The 22,546-nt window shown below is 40.3% G+C and overlaps 1 protein-coding gene across 1 annotated transcript; it reads left to right on the plus strand.

Moving 5' to 3' along the window:
- The first annotated feature begins 11,307 nt into the window (after positions 1 to 11,307).
- On the plus strand, positions 11,308 to 13,475 carry LOC5573629 (nucleolar protein 9). The gene has a single exon (XM_021851774.1). It carries the CDS (start codon positions 11,527 to 11,529, stop codon positions 13,441 to 13,443), a length of 1,917 nt encoding a protein of 638 aa, XP_021707466.1. The 5' UTR covers positions 11,308 to 11,526; the 3' UTR covers positions 13,444 to 13,475.
- Positions 13,476 to 22,546: the final 9,071 nt, after the last annotated feature.

The following is a 22,546-nucleotide window of genomic DNA, read 5'->3' on the forward strand; positions in this document are numbered from 1 at the left end:
GTGAAAACAGTTCAAAAAGGATCTGGCGTTGGCGAGATTGGTCGAAAGCAATCATCCGGGAAAATGATTTAACAATTTCCGGGAAATTTTGATTTCATTGATTGTACATCTCACGATAATGGATCATTAAAATAACCAAAACGGCCGCTATGGAAAGCATAGATAGCGCCACCGTAGCCTTGTGTGTTTGACAGAACAGCACTGCTGTCACAATGTTAAATCCCATATACAGTGGCGCCTTTGTTTTGATGCGGTGAGCACTTGCAAAAACTACATTCAATGATCCATTGCAAATACAGCGATTCTAACCAGTGACAACAAGGCTACAGCGAAATGACACCCGCCGTATGGGTAGAAGTTTCTCAAAAATGCAGACACATGCTTTTACTTGAAATAACCCAGTAAATTCAGTGACTCCAAAAACTAGTTTGTTGTTGATTTATTTTCGCTCGCTTCGCTTCAACAGGAGTGACCTACCACCGCGAACAATACATAAATAAACAGTTCACCGCCAAGCAAACGATATGCAATACTCCACTGCACTGTGACGTCACGCATCAATTTTGACAGGTACTGGTCCTGTTGTTTGCAGTTTGGACTTAGTACTTTTTTCGAATCATTCTTAATTTCGTGAAAGTTTGCTGCGAGGAGAGTTCAAATCCACTGCAGATACCCACGGATCGTATTATTCTATCTTCCTACCGTGGAAAATCGTCACCATCAGCATGCTGGTGATAGAAATGCGAAGATGAAAAATGATGGAAAAAACGACTAAGTCCGAAACGTAAACAACAGGACCAGCAGCTGTCAAATAAGTGAGGTTAGGCTCGTCATATGCAGCGCTCTATTGAACCGTTATTCGTGTGATTGAACCATGAATAAATCCGAATTGCATAACTTAGTTGGTTACAAGTGATGTGTTTTGCGATGAAGATGCAGACATCTACACTCAAGCAAATGGACTATCGAAATACATAAGAATACTTACTTACTTATTTGGCTTTACATCAATTATCTTGATAAAGCCTCGCCAACAATATTTCGCCAATTCCCTCGGTTCATGGCCGCTTCTCTCCATCCTCGACTGTGACCCACGCTCTCCAGGTCCTGGTGTACCTGGTCAATCCACCTAGCTCGCTGCGCCCCACGCCTTCTTGTTCCGACCGGATTCGTGGCGAACACCATCTTTACAGAGTTGTTGTCCGGCATTCTTGCAACATGCCCTGCCCAGCGTATCCTTCCAGCTTTAGCTACCTTCACGATACTGGGTTCGCCGTAGAGTTGACCGAGCTCGTGGTTCATCCTTCGCCGCCACACGCCGTTCTTCTGCACGCCGCCGAAGATCGTCCTTAGCACTCGGCGTTCGAAAACCCCAAGAGCTTGCAAGTCCTCCTCGAGCATAGTCCACGCCTCATGCCCATAGAGGACCACCGGTCTTTTGAGCGTTTTGTACATCGTGCATTTGGTGCGGGGGTGAATCTTTCTTGACCGCAGTTTCTTCTGGAGCCCATAGTAGGCACGACTTCCGCTGATGATGCGCCTTCGTATTTCCCGACTAACATTGTTGTCAGCCGTCAACAAGGATCCGAGGTAGACAAACTCGTCCACCACCTCGAAGGTATCCCCGTCTATCGTAACACTGCTTCCTAGGCGGGCCCTGTCCCGCTCAGTTCCGCCAACCAGCATGTACTTTGTTTTCGACGCATTCACCATTAGCCCGACTCTTGTTGCTTCGCGTTTCAGGCGGGTGAACAAATCTGCCACCGTTTCAAATTTTCTCCCAATAATATCCATGTCGTCCGCGAAGCAAACAAATTGTCCGGATCTCGTGAGAATCGTGCCTCGACTGTTAAGTCCGGCTCTCCGCATGACACCTTCAAGCGCAATATTGAACAACAGGCACGAAAGTCCGTCGCCCTGTCGTAATCCCCGCCGAGACTCGAACGAACTGGAGTGTTCGCCCGAGATCTTCACGCAGTTTTGCACACCGTCCATCGTTGCTCTGATCAATCTTGTGAGCTTCCCGGGAAAGCTGTTCTCGTCCATGATTTTCCATAGCTCTATGCGGTCGATACTATCGTATGCCGCCTTGAAATCGATGAACAAATGGTGCGTAGGGACCTGGTACTCACGGCATTTCTGGAGGATTTGCCGCACGGAAAAGATCTGGTCCGTTGTCGAGCGGCCGTCGATGAAACCTGCTTGATAACTTCCCACGAACTCGTTTGCTATAGGTGATAGACGACGGAAGAGAATCTGGGATAGCACTTTATAGGCGACGTTTAGGATGGTGATTGTACGATAATTTTCACACTCCAGTTTGTCGCCCTTTTTGTAGATAGGGCATATAACGCCTTGCTTCCACTCCTCCGGTAGCTGTTCCGTTTCCCAGATTCTGACTATCAGCCGATGCAGACAAGCGGCCAACCTGTCCGGGCCCATCTTGATGAGTTCGGCTCCGATACCATCCTTGCCAGCGGCTTTGTTGTTCTTGAGCTGTTGAATGGCATCCTTAACTTCCCCCATCGTGGGAGCTGGTTGATTTCCGCTGTCCGCTGTGCTGACGTAGCCATCGCCTTCGCTGTCCTGACGCTGCCTGTGTTCTCTGCGCCATTCAGGTGTTCATCGTAGTGCTGCTTCCACCTTTCGATCACCTCGCGTCCGTCCGTCAAGATGCTCCCATCCTTATCCCGGCACATCTCAGCTCGCGGCACGAAGCCTTTGCGGGATGTGTTGAGCTTCTGATAGAACTTCCGCGTTTCTTGAGAACGGTACAGCAACTCCATCTCTTGGCATTCCACCTCTTCCAGGCGGCGCTTTTTGTCCCGGAATAGGCGGGTTTGCTGTTTCCGCTTCAGTCTGTATCGTTCCACGTTTTGCCGCGTACCATGCTGCAGCATTGCAGCCCGCGCTGCATTCTTCTCCTCTAAAACCTCCTGGCACTCCTCGTCGAACCAATCGTTTCTTGAGCTCCGTTCCACATATCCGACAACGCTTTCGGCAGCGTCGTTAATGGCTGCTTTGACTGTCCTCCAGCAGTCCTCAAGAGGGGCCCTATCGAGCTCGCCCTCATCCGGCAACGCTGCCTTAAGATGCTGCGCGTACGCATTGGCGACATCCGGTTGTTTCAGCTGCTCGAGATTGTACCGGGGCAGGCGTCGGTACCGTACATTGTTGATGACGGATAGTTTTGGGCGCAGTTTCACCATCACCAGGTAGTGGTCGGAGTCAATGTTGGCGCCACGATAGGTTCTGACGTCGGTTATGTCGGAGAAGTGCCGTCCATCGATCAAAACGTGGTCGATTTGCGATTCTGTCTGCTGAGGTGATCTCCAGGTGTACCGATACGGGAGGCTGTGCTGGAAATAGGTGCTACGAATGGCCATGTTCTTGGAGGCGGCAAAATCTATCAGTCGTAGGCCAAAAAAATACATAAGAATCTCTTATGCAAATTCGCCACAATCGGGTTGAAATTAATAAATTTGAAACCAAATTTGAAAATAAAAAATGTTTACGTGACAACCTTGAATCAAACCAAGAACCTTGCGATCGATAGGCTCGTGTGTATGCCACGCGCCTATCGACACCTTCATGTGGAGTAATGCTAGAACGATACATAAAGCGCTCGCATTTCAATACGCTTCCAATCGCAAAACGCAACATACTGTTAGCCATTTATACTTTGGTAGCGCAACTAGTCAGATGATGAGAGATTTGATTTTTCACGCATCCATCACATGCCGCTGTGGGGAAAAATGTTTTATTTTCTTGATATAAGACGGTTCACAGTGAAACAGTTAGGCGGAAAAGGTAGGAATATCCATTCTCTATGTTCTACATACACTACCCACCATAAGTATGGAATCGCGTAATTTAGTATTGCAACACCCCAGTTGAATATTGCAGCACCCCGAAGTTTAGCATCACCCGTAAACTATAACACTAATAACGCAATATCTTGGAAACCTTACATTCTAGAAAGTTGCGGTCTTCAGCAAAGATATTCAGAAGCCTTACGGCGTTCATCAGCTCAAATTTTCAATGCACTATTATGCCGCTACGTGGCGCTATGTAATTGTATGTAATTTGATCATATTCTAGCAGGCTCTAGCTCATGAACCTGACCACTCAGAATGTTCGTGTCTTGAGCAAAGTTGGTCAGAAGCTTAAAAGCAATGTGAGGCTCCAGTGCCTATTCTGCTTCTTCGGCGAGCACTAAGCGAAACAAAAAACGCAAACTGATTGAGTCGCTACCAAGTCTGAAAGCCGAAAGCAGCTGATTGCAATACCGAATGATTGCTTACATTCTGATTCCGTTCGAATGGCATTCGGGTTTGAGTGCTGATGAGCGTTCACTGACTGGCAATCCACACCACAGAATGATTCAGTGAGTGGGAATTCACTCAGTTAGTTCAATGCATTCGGCGAATGAATGCTAAATGCGTTCACTCGTGCCTCGTGGATACAAGTCTCGCATAATCTGAGATAACGCCCTAAAAGCCATTGGTAACCACGTGTGTAGCTCAGTGTTTATGAGCAAATTAATGAATAAGCATCCAAACCAACACCACCGGCAGGTATAGAATGATCCTTTCTTCACCATAGAGTTGTTAAATAAAGTGTAAATCTACCCGCATAGAAAAATACAATTTGCCACATATTGCTAACAGTAAGTATCCTATACCTGTTAAGGTCAATGTTTCACAAACAGTTGCTATTGTATTGAACAATATGAAACGCAAAGCTAATAACTATAACGTGTTGTTTAGGTAATCCATACCGAACAGTGAAAATATAACTTACTGTGCTGATGTTGTTCAACTATACCGGCACGATTTTTTTTGGATATTGTTGAAATCCTTTTGTCAAATGGTTTTGACACATGTGCTTTTTACCATATATAACTTATTTCCAACAGTTTGGTAAACAGTAACCCACCTTGGTATTTGTGAGTGATTTTTATTAGGCACGCCTAAAAATATATCAGTAGCTGCAAGCGAATGAAAGAACTTTTAATATTTATATTGAAAGAATAATGCATATGTTTTTACAGAATTATTGTTACATATTCCAAAAAAAAAAGCTCAAATTGTTTTCTTTTTAGCAAAAATTTTTAAAAATATAAATGAAAAAAATATTTTTTTAATTGTTGTACGAAAAAGATACAAACTCTGAGTTGATGGTTTTTTAGCGTGCATTTTTTGCACAGATTGGAAACCGATAAAGTTCGAAAAAAATAATAATAAACAGAAATCTACTGAGCGTTCGCGAGTTTGTGCTGTTTCCACGGCCTAGAGGAATTGCCAAGCGGGATTGTTGCCTACTTCCAATGCCGCACTGCTTGACGGCCATACGGAACGTAAGTAGTTAACCGTGTTTGACCCAAAAACAATATTACCCAAGATTTTCGTCAATTGCAGCGAAACCAAGTCTGAGACCATGAGCGGAAGCTGAATGGAAAGCGTCGTCAAATCATCGTCCCACTGCTCTCAGGTAAAATTTGATATAAATATTATCAACTCAAGTTTTGAAACGTTTCTTTCTCTGCAGTTTCTGGAAAATCAGACCAATTTCGAATAGGAGGATCATCAAAACAGCTATTTGTTTTCCGCTGATTTCCTATTCACAGAAAAATATCAAGGAAGATGTCAACCCTTCTAGAAGTTATCTGGTGGAAGCGGAAGTGCTACGAGTGCTTCCCATGCATAAAATCAACTCGGATGCGTTAGATAATCCGGATGGCTGGGTTTTGGACCAAACAACTAAAACTTGTGCGCAGCGTATTTCGGAAAAATGCTGTGACTATGGATCGCTCCTGTTACCTGAATAATTCCTGATTTATTATTAAAGGCATAGCTGAATAATTCTTCATTTATAAAAAAAATAATAAAACAATTTGCTTTAATGATTTCTCGTTGAAATAAAAATTTATTGTCAAATTTGAAAGGTATTCATCTTATTATTTAAATGTATCAGTACAGTATCGCATATTGTTAAATTACCATAACGTACCATAAATAAATCATTACGCAAACATTATTTGTTTTCATTTTTATTTTATAGTTGAGCAATATTATAACAGTTTGCATAATGGTGGATTGCACTAAAAAATGGACAATATATCCGTCATTTGGCAAACTGTAAACGAAAACTTTTGTTTGAAGAAATCGACGTTTTTGAATGGTTACATAACTTAACCGCCTATTACCCATATTGTTATTTTCCCGATTACAATTTGCAAAACAGTGAAAACCGTTCGTGGTAGGGTTGATTTATTGTTATTTTTGATCTTATACGGAGTTATCCCGATATTGTTTTGAATAGTAATGGACAGTTTGTGAAACAGTAGAAATACGGTTCATGATTATGCGGGTATTCAAATGCTCAGAAACAACGAGCTACACACATGGTTACCAATGGCTTTTAGGGCGAGATCATAAATTATGCGAGAAGTGTATTGATATTCACTTCTCTTCGTGTTCCTTCCGATTCTCGATTTTACACAATCGGTTTCGACGCTTTCATGCTACACTCCACCCAATACGGTTCAGCTATCATTGAATGTTCGGTAGCAGCAGATTTTTTGTTATAGTTTTCGGTGACGTTCGGGTGAGTGAGTGAATTTGGAAGCAAAAGCAAAAGCAAAATGTTCCGTAAATTTCAGCTTAGCTTCGTCCAAAAACAGTACAGGTTTCTCCTTGTAGAGATTTATTATCCTGGACGTTCAGCTGTCTCAAAACGTAGAAATACTTTGGCCCACTCTTTCCGTGTGAAAAACTTATTCCGTTCATACAAATGTACCCAGTGAGTAATCGTTGAGGGATGTTTGGCATAGATTTTAGCGAGTTCGTTCTTTTTGTATCCTTAGAAATAATTCCATAAAGGCAATAGGCAAATATAATGCGCCACTATCATAGAGGTCGCTGGGGAAGAAGGAGAGAAATGTCACTGGAAATGTTTGTTTACGTCCAAAATTCATTTATTTTTTCAATCCAAAAATTAGGTTATAATCAATTAATTATTGCACTATTTTCCATTGGCATAATCATTTTTACTCTTCATTCTTGCGATACGCGTGATTTCACCACAAATTTAACCACTAACAAAGAATCCGGAAGTTTAAAATTTATGCCAAACACCAATTTTCCAATTTTATCCCACTAATTGTACCTGAGCACTGACCGTTTCGTACTGTACATTTCCGAAGGAAAAAAGATTAATCATATTAACTATTCCGAGAAAAAGTGTAAATTGTGTATTCCTTCCTATGCTGCACACGGTGCGTGTTCAACCCAACCTCTTTTTTGCCGGTTCTCCTACTAGCCACCAGATGTCGAATTGATCGTTTAGCTTTGAAAATATTAGCCTCCGGAATCTAATTTAAAATAAGCGCGACAATGTTTAATTTCTGAACGAAATTGATTGAATAATTTATAATATGCCTATATAGGGGTATCCAGTTTTCTACGTATTCCGATGCTACTTTCAAAATTGAGCCAGAATCCAATGTTTCATAATTTTCCGTGCCCTGGAGCTTTTTTAAAAACACGTTTGAAGTTAGTATGGAAATCACTAAGTGAAAAGTCTTTTCAATCACCCCTCGGCAAATTTTACAACGGGACTAGCTGTCACCATGTAAATAGGGTCCTAAAGCCCTGTCCCAATTTTAGTACCAAACGCTTAGGTTTAGGCCAAAAACACATGTTCACTTAACGTTTATATAATTTCCGTTGGTTTTTCTCCAAAAAACATTTTTTAACGATTTTTGAGATTTTGTCACACCCCTTACTTTAAACTCAAATTTTGGGTATATTTTGTTTTCAGTGTCCCTTCCGAAATGTCAGAGAGGAACCCCAGTGTTAAAACTAAAAGCCCTGTGGTAATTTTATCGACAACGTGAACATCAAACATGATCGATAGTGTCAAGGTTCATTCGCTCCCAAAACGACAATTCGTCCGCTGGTGTGTGCTGCTGTCGTCATGATTATGGTTTCCGAAAGCAATGTCAAACCCATTCATGGTTTCAAAACATTCGGAACAAAATATTTATTTTCACCACTTAAGTGAATTAATGTATGAAATTGAATGAGATCCAATGGTAGAGAATTCATGTATCTACCCAATGATATTTTTAGAGGCAGCTGATAATGTTCCGAAACGTGTTTTATCCTAGCGCAAAAATTGCCCAAGTGAAAGTTACAATGAAACTAACCTCACATATCCTGGTTTTCCAACCTCAAACTAGTGCTCCTACCAGCCGGATCTAAATTTTTATGAAATTACAGTGGGGATTTGCTGGTTGGAACACGACTGCCTTCCATCTAGTGAATCACATATACACTCACATTTGTTCTATATATGGAGACTTCAATGCGACGGTGCTCAGACGTCAAAGTTAGTTTGACATCTACTCTTGACATTTGAGTGTTTTTTAGTTGGAACATTTTCCAACCAGCGAACATCCAACCATCCATTCCATGTAGCGGAGCTCCAACGAGCGAATCCCCACTGTAATAGAATAATGTAAAAAAAAACAAACGAATGTTGAACATAGAGCATGGATATTTCTACCTTTTCCACTTAACCGTTTCACTGTTGACCGTCTTTTATCAAGAAAATAAAACATTTTCCCCCATAGAGGCATGTGATGAATAAGTGAAAAATCAAATATCTCATCCACTGACTAGTTGCGCTAGCACAATATAGACGGCCAACAGTATGTTGCGTTTCGCGCTTGGAGGCGTATAATGGATCATTGAAGGTAGTTTTTGCAAGTGCTCAACGCATCAAAACAAAGGCGCCACTGTATATGGGATTTAACATTGTGACAGCATTGCTGTTCTGTCAAACACACAAGGCTACGGTGGCGCTATCTATGCTTTCCATAGCGGCCGTTTTGGTTATTTTAATGATCCAATGGAACCATTTCTAGAATTCATGTTCAAATATGTTTGTGGTAACCGCGACCGTCCATCTTCGATCAGCAGCCAAAGCTAGAATTTGGCTCGATCGAAACTTAATTTAAATCGGCTGTCAAAGAGCGTCCGCTATTCGCAAGCTTGGTTTAAAGAATGACTAAAAACCCACTCGGGACCGTGCAAAGAGTTCCATCCTCACTACTCTCTCTTTCTCTCTCTCTATAATCTCTCTCTCTCTCTCTGTAACATTGTCTCTCTCTTCGAATTTGTAGAACAAAGCTTTTAATACTTTTTCACCGCTCTTATTCCCATATATTTCTCTTTTATTTCCACCTCTGAAAGCTTGATGCCACTTCTGAGCTTTAACACGTATCTGTGATGCCAGATATCTAGCAATATCTTCACAGAAATAGCAAATTGAAAATAATCTTCTTCTTTCTGGCGTTACGTCCCCACTGGGACAGAGCCTGCTTCTCAGCTTAGTGTTCTTATGAGCACTTCCACAGTTATTAACTGAGAGCTTACTATGCCAATGACCATTTTTTTTGCATGTGTATATCGTGTGGCAGGTACGAAGATACTCTATGCCCTGGGAAGTCGAGAAAATTTCCAACCCGAAAAGATCCTCGACCGGTGGGATTCGAACCCACGACCCTCAGCTTGGTCTTGCTGAATAGCTGCGCGTTTACCGCTACGGCTATCTGGGCCCCTAATCTAATAAAAAAAAATAATCTAATCTTTTAAATTGTAATAAGATTAAAGTAACTTTTTGTACGATCTATGTAACTAATTTGAGAACTATGATTTTATTATATAGTTTTTTTTTAATTCATTTATAACCATTAAGCCCCAAACACAATGTGAGCGGCAGCGCGGTACAACGGCAAAACGGCAAAACGGCAAGCCCATCTTGAGCTACACTCTACTTGTCAAGTCAATGTTGAAAAGGATTTAGTCAACATGGGATTGATAGGTAAAGTGTAGAACAAGATGGGCATGCTGTTTTACCATTGTACCGCGTTGCCGTTCACATTGTGCTTGGGGCCTTACGATCACTACAATGTTATAGCCGTTATTTGAGTTGGAAAAATGCTAAAGTAGTTACAAGAACATACTCTTTCGTGTTATTGAATAAAAACAAGATATTATTAAAAATTTTAGGACCCAATTGAAATATCATTGAGTCTACAAATTTAAATTTTAATTAATTATTTATACAGTCGACTCTCCACATCTCAATGTTCTACATCTCGATATTTCTCCCTATAGTGGTTTTCACGCTCAATGGTATGGGTGCCCTGGTGTAGATGTAGTTGTGAACCTTAGAGGAAAACAATATGCACTCTGTCTCGAAAAACACCCAGAATCCGGGTATATTTTTTGCAAATTGGGTAATATTTCCATATGCATTTTGATGAGTCTGGAAAGCGTGTGCAAGTTTCTTTAAGGAAAACAAAAACAAACTGTGTATGACGAGCGTATGCTAGTCTACGTGTGTTCAAATGTCACTAAGCTCTATGTCGATGATTTCGTAAGTCCCTTCAGCCTGCATTCATTTTTACTCTCCATATCTCGTTAACCTCCTTATCTCAATATCTCCATATCTCGTTGTGTTTCTGTTGATTTTTCGTTCTCAATTTTCTCTCCGTATGTCGATATGACTAATATCGAAGGTTACTAGACCAAAGTTTTGGGATTCAAAACAAATTAGGAGCGCAAAATGACGTCTGTTTGTGTATTACTTTCTTAGCAACGGAGTGTTTTTCAATCTAGTATTCATCAAACATATGTTCTTTGTCTCGATCTCTCCCTATCTCGATGGTCCCTTCGATATCGAGATGTGGAGAGGCGACTGTAATGTCAAAATTATTATATTGAAGCGCAATAAAGATGTGTTATACTCATAAAAATGTGCTTTTTCGATCAAGCTATGAAACTGTAACTTCTTCATCGCTCAACAACCCAATTGGCTTGTTTAGGGGTATCCTGTTTTTTACAAATTCTGATTCTACGTTAAAAGCTGAGCCAGAATCCAAAGTTTCATAATTTTCCGAGCCCGGGAACTATTTTTAAAACACGTCTGAACTTAGTATGGAAATTGCGTTTGAATCACCCCTCGGCATATTTTACTTCGGGACGAGATGTCATTATGTAAATTTGAATGTCATTGAGTCGACGGATTGAAATCTTTTTCAATCATTTAGTATATCAAAATTAAGGTAGTAAAGCGCAATAAAATCGTGTTACACTTACAAAAATGTGCTCTTTCGATCAAGCTACAAAAAACCGTGTATTTTTCATCACTAAACAACCCAATTCTTCCATTTTCCCGGATTAGCTTTCGATACTGACACCAGAGTGACCTAACAATAGTTCGACCTATGCCGCGGCTCCATTTGATGATAACCGTTTTCGACCATTTCGCACCGACACCGCTTTCATCAAAACACGCACGTTTGGCGATTTTGTTTTGATTCCTCCCATTCGCAAACGGAAAGGCGCGTGTTTCACACGTTATTTCGAATCGCGAAATCGTCGTCCGGTGGTTTAATCGTCGAATAAATAGTGATTATCTTCGATTTTTGTGGTGAAATTGGTTTCTAAAGTGATGGAAGCGGAAGTGGCAACGGATCGCGGCGCGAACCACGCGAAAAACCGAAACAAGAAGAGGAAATCGGCTCAGAAACGATTCCTCCAGAACGCCAAAGGTTTCGGCCGGAAGAATAGTTTCGGGCGAGGAGCCGAACTGGAACAGGACGAGTACAACTACTTTGTGGAGATTTTGGAAGCGCTGGGGAATGTTGGGGACGATGGGGAGGAACGGTCGACGATGGCCAATAATGTGTATGAGCAGGCCAAGGGGAAGGAGATTAAGGTGGCCTCCAATCAGCTGAGCAGCCGAGTGTTGGAGAATTTGCTTGGGTTTACGGATGAGGGGACACTGGAGCATGTGATGGAAGTGTTCGGGGAGAACTTCCGGGTGGTGTGCTGTGACCGGTTTGCTTCACATGTGCTGCAGAAAGGATTGTTGGTGGCCATGGTGAGGTGTGTGGCGGGATTACAAGGGGAATTGGATGAGGAGGATACTGGGGCCAAGAAACAGAAATCGGAAGTGGGACGCGAGCTAGAGTATAATTTGAGGGAAGAGTTCGGGGATGGCCACCGGAAAGTGTGCGGGAAGTTTGTGAAGAAGGTGGCGAAGTTTCTGCTGAACAATCTGGAGGAGTTTGTGTGGGATTCGTATGGGAATTACGTGATCCGGCAGTGTGTGCTGAACTTGGCCGGGGTCGTGGAAATAAAGGCCGGGAAAGGAGAAGCTGTGGAAGTGAGGAAGCTGACGGTTCCCGAGAAGTGGATGAAGCTGATCAATGAATTCAGTGGGCGTCTGTTGGCGTGGCCACAGTTTGCGGACTTCCCGTACAACGAATTCACGTCGGTGCTGTTGCAAAACTTGCTGACGGCCTTGGAGCGAAGTGAGGATAAATACCAACTGCAGCTGATCGGGGATAAGCTTATGGAGGAGAGCTTCCTCCTGGAGGTTGAAGACGAGAAGGATGACGAGTCTGAAGAACCAGAAGATGCGTTGAAGCTTCCCAAAGTCTTCCAGCAGGATAGTTCCGTGAGACTTCTGGAAGTTTTACTGGCAGTTGCCGACCCGGAGTTCTTCAAGGATCAACTGTACAAGAAGCTGTTCCAGGGTAAAATTGTAGCCCTCAGCAAATCTCGCGGCACCAACTTCGCCGTTCAGAAGCTGCTGGACAATATTTCCGACAAGCACATCCTGGAGCACATTTTCTCCGAGCTGGACGACGGATTGGAGGAGATTCTGCAGTTGGGTCACACCGGAGTGGTTGCTTCCTTGGCGAAGGCCTGCGCCAGACTTTCCTGCCAACAGGGAAAGTTCATCAAACTACTCCTCGATGGCCTTCATTCTTCCGAAGTAGGAGGCGACAAATTGCTCACTTCCGTCCTGAAGCTAATGCCCCCGGAAGTGGTAGCCAAACAGGAATCTGCCCAGATTCACATCCACGGATCGATCATCCTTCAATCTGTGCTGGACTTCAACAAGCCCATCAAACTGGTATCCGCCATTCTGGACACGAAAAGCGATCAACTGGCCAAAATCTTCACAGATCCTAAAGGCTCTTTCGTCGTGAATGCCTTTGTCCGATCCAAATTCGTCGGTGAGAAATCCCGCGAAAAGCTGATACGCCACATGGAGGGGTGCTACATGGATCTGGCCCTGTCCTCACACGGATCGAGAGTCCTGGAACTGCTCTACGAAGCAGCCGGCCCCGCTCAGAAGGAATCGATCGTTAAGGAACTGTCCGAAAGGGTGGCGCAGCTCAACAGTAAACCCTGGGGAGCGATCATCAACCGGAAGCTGCAGGTGGATAACTACCGGAAGAATCCGACTCAGTGGAAAGCCTCAGCCAAGACGGGAGTCAGTGGCAGCGGGGACAAGGTGGGTCGGATGTTCGACAAACTGATCGAAACCGGCGGTGGCGGAAAAAAGCGTAAGTGATTGCTTTAATACACTTCCTACTATATACAAAATTTTGTTGCAAACGTTTATCAACTGTAGAACGAAAAGAATGCCTTTCTCTGGAGTTCTAAAATTGTACTTGAGGTTTTCTGGGATTGAAACGAAGATGAATTTAGCTATAGATTGTAATTATTACTTTATTTAATGTACTAGTTTACCCAGCGTGGCTGGCAACGATCCAACGGAATTTGGAAACGAAATACTATGTGTGTGACAAGAAGCAGCTATAATTCACATTACCCTTCATCAACCTACACATGGTACTGCAAAGTCTCTTAAATTTGTGCTCCAACCATACTCAATTGAGCACGTTGTCTAAATGCTGTTGTCCTAATATCAAATACCTAATTACATCTTTAAATGCTTTTGTAGTGTTGCTTCTGCTGTGAAACATTTCAAAAGTTGCTGAACATCCTACGAATTAGAGACGAGAATATTATCGCAAATTCTCGAAAAATCTGCTGAATGACTGTTGCAATTTTCTGTAATTTGTTGTCGTCTTTCAGAATATTAGTTTTAATGTTGTACACACAAAAAATGTGTGTCGTAGTGCTTAATAAAACATTTCGGTGAAGCATTTCAAAGCGTTAGGTTTTGACTTGGACTGATGGTACTGTTGGTTGAGATTTCCTGTAATTGAGACGAAAGTGAATTTAGCTTCCAATTGGAATTATGACTTCACTAAATTTGCTAAATTTATATCGGCACAGGAATCCCTATGTAACACAAATTGATCAATAGTTATTTTATTTCCAACTTCTATGAGAAGCTTCTTCAGAAAGGAAGTTCTTTCAGCTTGGTTCTGCTAGGAAGTAGGTAATACCTACTAGGTATTCCCAGCATCTGGGAGGAAAAAAGCTTCTCCAGAATCTGAAAGGAAATTTTCCAGTCTGAATGAAAGCATCCCAGCTTATGGCATCATTTCCTGTTTCGGGAAGAAGCTTTTCCAGATTCTGAAAAAAAATCGTCCAACGTCTGAACTGACGCTTCTGGAAGGAAGTTTTTCCAGTTTGAAAGAGGAAGCTTGTCTGGTTTGTTCTTGCTTTTGAGGGGAGGCTTCTCCAGCTCCTATAAGCGGAAAGAAGCTCTTCCAGCTTCTCCAGTCATGCTGGAATAGTTTCCTACTAGCTTATAGAAAGATACTTTTTCAGCACCTGAAAGAAGATTTTCTTCTTCTGGGAAACTTTTCCAGATTCTCGAAGGAAGCATTTCCGCTTTATTGAAGGAAGCTTCTTCAGTTCTTAGTAGGCAGCTTTTGGATTTGTTTTGGCAATTTTTGGGAGAAAGCTTTTCCAGCTTTCAGATAGAAGGTTTTCCAGCTTCATGAAAAACTTTTTCCGTATTCCACGAAGAAGCTTCTCCAACTTCTGGAAGCAAGCTTTTCTAGTTTGAAGCTTTTCCAGCTTTTGGGAGATAGCTTCTTCAGTTCCTGAAAAGGAGATTTTCCAGCTATGGGAGTTAGTTTTCAAGCTTCCAAGAAAAGCTTTCCAGCTTCTGGCAGGAAGCTTTTCCAGCTGAGAGGAAGCTATGAGAAAGATTTTCTTCTGGTGGGAAGATTTCCAGCTTATAAGAGGAAGCTTTTTCGGCTTTTGGAAGGAGGCTTTTCCAATGTCTGCAAGCAAACTTTTTCTGCATGTGCACGAAAGTTTTTTTCCAGTTTGTGGTACATAGATTTTCCAATTTTTAAGAGGAAACATTTCTAGGTTTTGGGATGAAAATTCTCTAGCTTCTTAGAGGAAGCTTTTTCAGCTTCTAAAAGTAAGCTACTTTGGATGGATGGAAACATTCCCAGTTTTTGAGAGAAAGCTTTCCCAACTTCTGGAAGGGACCTTTTCCAGCTTATTGGAAGATGCATTTACAGTTTCTGGAAGTAAGTTTCTCTAATTTCTGGAAGGAAGCCGTCCTAGATGCTAGATAAACTTCTTCCCCCATAAACAAGGAAAGTTTCCTCTCCAGCATATAGAAGGATACGTCTAGAAAGAAGTATTTCCAGTTTCTTGAAAGAAGTATATAGAGGTAAACTAACCAAGCTTGTTTTAAGAAGCCTTTGCAGCTTCTGAGAGTAACATTTCAGCCTTTGGAAAAAAAGCTTCACAGATTCTGCGGGAAGATTTTCCAATTAAATGGAAGCATTTTTTCCGGTTTCTGGATGGAAGCTTCTTGTCCAGCTTTCACCTGGAAGGATGTATTCCAGCTTCTGTAAGGAAGTTTCTCCAGTAAGGCGATACATTCACTGAGGAACTCAAGCGTCAAACTTCTACTCTTTACTTAATTTAGGGTTGATGAATCCATCGCCTTTTTCAACACTATCACACCACGTTTATATAGACACTAAAGTTTTTTAGATTGGCAGCTGAAAATTCATTATTAACGATTTCAGCCAACTTGAATGCAAATTTACCAGCTTGTATGGCGGATGATTTATTGACATCCCTGGTAGTTCCTGGATAAATTCTTTGCAGAAATATTTGGAGGGATTTCAGGAGTAGTTATTGAAAGAATCTTTAGAGTAACTTCTGGTTGAAATCTTAAAGAAATCCTTAACGAAAATTTTGGAGGGAATTCTAAGAAATTCATGGAGCCATCTCTGAAGAAATTTCTGTAAAGAAATCCTAGGTAAAATGATGGAAAAGTCAATAAATTAAGTTTCTGAAGAATTAAAGACTTCCTTGAGACTTCTCAAAAATCTTTGAAGATTTCCTTGGGAAATTTCCCAAAATCATTTCTGGGGGAAATTCTTAAAGGAATCTCTAAGAAGAATGTTTGGAAAAAATTGTGCGGATATCTCTTGAGGTATCTTCACAGAAATTGCTGGTATAAATTCTGAACGACAATTTTGTGGGATCCTAAGAAAGAATCCTTTGTAATCCTAAGAATTCGCTGGAAGCATCGCACAGAAATTACTGGTTGAGTTATTGAAGATTTTTTACACATGAATTATAGAGGGAATCTAAGAGAAGTCGTTGGAAGAATCGCTGGATCAATGTCTGGAGGGCATAGGATCTTTTTGAAAGCGCGTTGAAAAAATCCTGATGGAAGCTCTATGGAGTTTTTCCTGAAGTTCCACTATGAGGTTTACGAAAGTTTCTGTTGGATTTTTATCCGCAAGTTTCTCCAGGATGTTTTCCGGAAGTTCCTGTAGCAGTTTTCTCCTAGTAGTTCATCCGGTAGTTCCTGTAGGAATTTTTCCGAAAGTTCCTGTAGGAGTTCTTCCGGATGTTGCTCTAGGATTTAGAGAGAAACATCCTCTAGGAGTTATGCCAGCAAGTCCTTTAGAAGTCCTTCCGGAAGTGTCTCAGGGATTCCTCTCAAAGTGCCCTCGGAAGTTCATCTAGGAGTTTTTACGTAAGTTCATTCAGAATTTCTTTCGTAAGACCCTCTAAAATTTCCCTCGGAAGTTCCATTAGAAGCTCATCTGGAAGTTTCTCCAGGAGTTCTTCGGGAAGTTCCTCTAGAACAGTGGCGATTCCCTAACCTCAAATCTACCTGTTCCACGATTACAAATTCTGGATTTTCAGCAACAAATTAGCATCTAACAAATATAGCTTTGTTGGAAAGGAAGATTACAACCATTTACTTTGTGTTTTATAAACTAAATTTGCCGAATTATCCATTTTTAGATTCGTAGAACAGGTAAAAAGTGAGGTTACGAGTCGCCTCTGCTCTAGAAGTTCTTTCAGAAGTCCTTTTATGTTTGTTTTAAATTCCTCTAGGAGTTCGTCGGCAGTTTCCCTCGGATTTTTTTTCCGAAAGTTCCTGTAGGAGTACCTTTGATAGTTCCTGTAGGAATTCCTTCTGAAATTATTGCAGAAGTTCTTCTGGACGTTCTGTAGCAGTTTACCTAACAATTCCTGTAGTAGTTTCTCTAGATGTTCCTTCAGAGTTCTTCTTAAAGTTCCGCGGATATCTCCGGAAGTTTCTCTAGGTGATCTTCCGGAAGTTCTAGAGCACTCTTCTGGAACTTGGCGTAAAATGTATCCCGAACCACCTCCGGAACCTCCCAGAAAATATTCTAGGACTTCATCCAGCAAGTCTTCTAGAAGTTCTTCCAAAAAATTCAGAATGTTTTATCTTGGAAGTTCCTCCAAAAGTTCCTCAAGGAATTTCTCCGGAGTTCTCCTGAAAATTTCCCTAGGAGTTTCTATGAAAGTTCATCTAGGAATATCTTCAGAAGTTCTTGTAGAAGTTTCTTCAGAGATTCCTCTAATTTTTGCAACGAAATACTCTTGAAGTTACCCAGGAGTTCCTCAGGAAGTTTCTTCTCCAGGAGATATTCTGGAAGTTTCGCTAGGAGTTCCTCCAGGAAGTTTCCTTTGGAGTTCATTGAGAAGTTCCCTTAAAAGTTCTTTCCGGAAATTCTGCTAGACATCTCGGATATCCGGAAGTTTACATGACATATCATGTAAATATCGATGATATTCCACGCTCCAATTATGTTCATTATATGTCTCAGAAATTTACACGTTTCGTTCGAACTGTGTATGAATCGAAACGGTTATGCTAAGATACCTTTATCAGCATCTGTGATGAAGTTCTTCCAGAAATGCATGGAAGGAAACATTCCTAGCCTCGGAGAGGAAGTATCTGGAAGAAAGATTTCTCAGGTTTTGGGAAGAAGCCTTTCCAGCTAGGATGAGGATTTTCCAGCTTCTCTAAGGAAGCCGCTTCTTGGAGAAAACAGTGTAGCAAAACTCCTGAGAGAATGCTTTTCCATCTTTGTTGCAGAAAAAGCTTATTCGAAACTTGAACTGAAGTTTTGACAACTTCCGAAAGGAAGTTTTTCCGGATTATAGAAGGAAGCTTTTCCAGCTTATGTGGGAGTATTTCACAGTTTCTTAGGGAGCTTTTTTTAGTTTCTGGAGTTTATCCAGAGGTTTCTTCTGGTATACTTTCAAGGGTCCTTTAAAATACATCAATTAATTTTACCAGAAATTTCGTCTGCGATTTTTCAATTGAGGCTTAAAGGAATTACTGTAGGATTTCCTTTGAAAAAATCTTTTCTTAGGAATTCCTGTAAATTTCCCTTGACAATTCGCTAAAGATATTCCTGGTATAGTGCCCATATTCGCATAACAGTCCCATGTTTATAGGGGACTGTTATGCGAATATGGGCAGTATAGTTCCTGGATAAATCCTATGAAGAAATCTTAGGAGAAATTCCAGGAGTAATTACTAAAGGCATGCTTAGAGAAGTTCCTAGTTGAAATCTTAGAGAAATTCTTAACGAAAATGTTGAAGGAATTTCTAAGCATTCCGTTTCCATTTCTTAAGAGATGTTTGTTAAAAATATTGGTTGATTTCTTTAAGCAAGTTTTTCTAAAAAGAAATCATGAGAAATTGATGGAAAAATCAATGGAAAATTCCGTAGATTGTACATTAAAGAAATATTATATGAACTCCTGACAAAGTTTTCGGAGTAATGCCTAAATGAAATTTTGGACAAACATCTGAAGTTATTTCTGAAAAACAAAAAAAACATGAATGTTTTATTTTCCGGCTTTTTGGGGGAAGCTTTTCTAGCTTTCTTTCTAGAAGGAAGCTGTTCAAGATTTAGGGAAAAAGTTTTTTCAGCTTCTGAATGGAAACATTTCCATATTCTAAGGATGATAACGACTGAGTGTCTCAAAAATAGGAACTTTAGAGACCTCAACCTGGAAAAAAAGAGACCAAGTAGAGACCGATTGGAACCCAAACCCAGACTAAAAAGAGAGCTAAAATACAATTATTAGCAAAACAGGAACCAGAAGTTTTTATTGCCAATTCAGAAAATCCGGCAAGAATGTTTTTCTAGGGAAATTTCATTTTTACTGCTCGTATTACCGTGACAATTTTTCAAAAGATTTTGTTTCAAGTATTCGTCCAAACCTTCCTTCTGGTATTACTCCAAAGATTTTTTCATTAATTTATCTATTGACTATTGACCTTCTTCAGAAATTCCTCCATGAATTTTGTTCAAGATACCTTAAAGAATTTACTCCAGAGATTTTCACTTTAAATTTCTTTAGGAATTTCCCTCCCCTCGGTTATGCGACCTTGCCGCGATGGGAGGGCATAATCCATTAGCCCATATGATGGAAACCAAAGGCGTAACCTGTAGTGGTGGTATCACATTTTGGCACTTTTTGCTTAAAGCCGCGTCATAATTCATATGGCATAGACGCAATAATATCTCGGATGTGATCCAACGGACATTCTGCGTCATTGATAGAATTGATGCCCATTTCAAATAATTAATCTATTCGAAGTAGACATTAATACTATTGGTGACGTTCAGTTTGCCTTTTGCTAACAAGAATGATCCGTAGCCACTCTTACTATTAGCTAGTTAGATACATCTTTATCATATACGACGTAGGGAATACATAGGAACTCTTAGGAAAATGACTAGTAGATTCACTGAGTAGAAATAAGTGGCGACAATCTTATTTTAATATGGTTTTTACATTGCCATAATAAGAAATACCTCTTTTGTAACAGCGGTATAAATAATCTAATTCCAGCTTCATTTTCGCAAAATTTACAAGTAGAAAGTAGGCGTTGTGAAGCATTGCATTTGCCACCGAAAAGTGAATCATGTAGGAGACTGTAATAGAAGCCTAAGGTAACTTTACTCTTCAATATTCACTATAAAAATGACTATGGAAAGTAAAACGCTGAGATCGATCATTAGGGTTCACTTGCTAGTTTCGAAAAATTGTTGAACAGACAATGAAAACGACTTTTTTCTTTAAGGATATATGAACGTAATGACCAATATACACTTTTAACAACAAAAAATGAAATTAACTAGAACTACTACTAAACAGCCTAATTTTGTTAAAACTTGACGACAATTGACATTTAAGACTCTAATCTTACGTAAAAGACAGGAGTAATCAGAATAGCACTTGAATGACAAATTATTCAAAACCATTTCGACTAGACAGTGTTAGTAATGACACTACTACACAACTATTTCAAACAAATTCTGATGGAACTGCTGATTTTCACAATGCTTCCTTTTCTCAGAAGCAAGGGAATATGGGCACTTTTCAAAAACTACCACGTCACAATACTAATAAAAAAACAGTGTTCATGTGGGCGCCATTGCCTAGTCCGTCTGAGTATTGGTCCTGGTAGAGGGAAAACTTGGCAAAAGCCAGACCGAGGGTTCAGCCTTGACAAGTTAAGCTGTCAGGCAGCTCCAACTGAATACCATACAAAAAAAAAAAAAAAAAATTTCTTTAGGAATTTCTTCAATGTTTCACTAACAAATTTCTAAAGAAAATCCTCCTACAAGTTCTCCAGAAATTCATCCGGGAAATATTCCATCGTTTCCGCCGTTTTTCGGTCAGTTTTGTTTTCATCTTTCAGAATTCTAGATTTCTTAGCATTTTCACCAAAATAATTTTTCAATATTTTTCCTTGATTCCTACGAAAAATTTTTTTTCCGTTCATCTTTCAGAATTCTAGATTTCTTAGCATTTTCACCAAAATAATTTTTCAATATTTTTCCTTGATTCCTACGAAATTTTTTTCTAGGAGTGTCTTAAGGAATAACTCAAGAGATTTCTCGTGAGATTTCTTCAGGAAGTTCTCCAGTAATTCTTAGGTTAAATTTTCCAAAAAGTTCTCAAAGAATTAATCACGTATGTTTTTCTGGATTTTCTAGATAAATTGTATCTTAACATGATCTTAACATCTCAACATTCATGAAAAAAAAATAATCAATTGATCTCTAGATATAAGAAAAAATGGTCATTGGCACAGTAAGCTCTCAGTTAATAACTGTGGAAGTGCTCATAAGAACACTAAGCTGAGAAGCAGGCTCTGTCCCAGCGGGGACGTAATGCCAGAAAGAAAGAAAGATATAAGATCCTGTAAGATTTTCTCTGAGGAATAACATCTAACGGGATCCCTGAATAAATTTTGTTGGAAAAATAGAACATTTTTTATAGTATTTGCTGATGCAAAACTTTAAATGAAATTTAAAATTTTAGATTTTACTCAAAATCTGAAGGAACTCCTAGTTCTTTATTGAGGAAGAGTTCTTAACACATTTTTTTGATAATAATAAATAATAAATCTTCGAGCTGTTTAGTGGAATACCTATATGTAAATAAAAAAAACGAATTTAGTACTATACCATTTAATTCCACTAAAGTTTGTATCTTTTGACAGATACGCGTATTCCGACCTCAACTGTAAGGCCGTCTTCAGTGTCGTGTACTAGACTCGACTTTAGGGACTTTTTGGATAATAATGAAGGAATTTCAAGAGGATTTCGTGAGACAAACCGTGAATGAACCTACGAAGGAATACAATAACATATGACAATGGCATTAAAAATCATCGGCGTAGGAACCCCTTGAGGCATTTTTATATGGTTTTTGGAAAAATCCCTTAACAGGCTTCTTCAAAAACTCTGGTATAAACCTTTGAAGATTTTCTTGGAAGCAGTCCTGTGAATATCTTTGAGAGATATGCTAGACTAACTACTGGAGTAATCGTCGGAAAAATTGAAGGATTGATGGAAAAAATTCTCGCGGAGATCCTGAAATAAAATCTGGGAATATATTCGGAGTTATGGTAGTTGTGTTGGAGTTCTTGGATCAAATTTTGAAGAAATTCGTCTAATCTTCCCTTCAAAAATCTGTGGTAGGATGCCTCGAGGAGCTCTTGAAAGTGCTCCAGAGAAATCTCTGGTGAAATCGCTTAAAAAATTCCAAAAGCTTTTGCTCGAGAACTCTTAAAATTCGCATGAAGGAGCCTGGAGTTTTGTACAAGGATTTATTGCAAGGAGTAAAATAAAAATAGTGATTTTGAAGACCATTTTTGTTAGAAATAGACTTTGGAGACCTTCTATCAAAAAAGAAACTTTTCAATGGCTTTCATTAAAATAGTGACTGCGGGAGAAAAGTTTACTCCCATACGCTGGATAAGTTTCCTACCCAGCATATGGAAGGATACTTTTTCAGCATCTGGAAAAAAGCTTTTCCAGTTTCTTGTAGGAAACTTCCCCTGCTTCTAGAAGAAAGCCTTTCCAGCTTTTGAGAGGAAGCTTTTTCAGGCTTCAGGAAACGTTTTCCAACAAGTACGAGGA

Source organism: Aedes aegypti, chromosome 3 (assembly GCF_002204515.2).
Source record: "Aedes aegypti strain LVP_AGWG chromosome 3, AaegL5.0 Primary Assembly, whole genome shotgun sequence".
In the NCBI taxonomy this organism is placed as follows: Eukaryota; Metazoa; Arthropoda; class Insecta; order Diptera; family Culicidae; genus Aedes; species Aedes aegypti.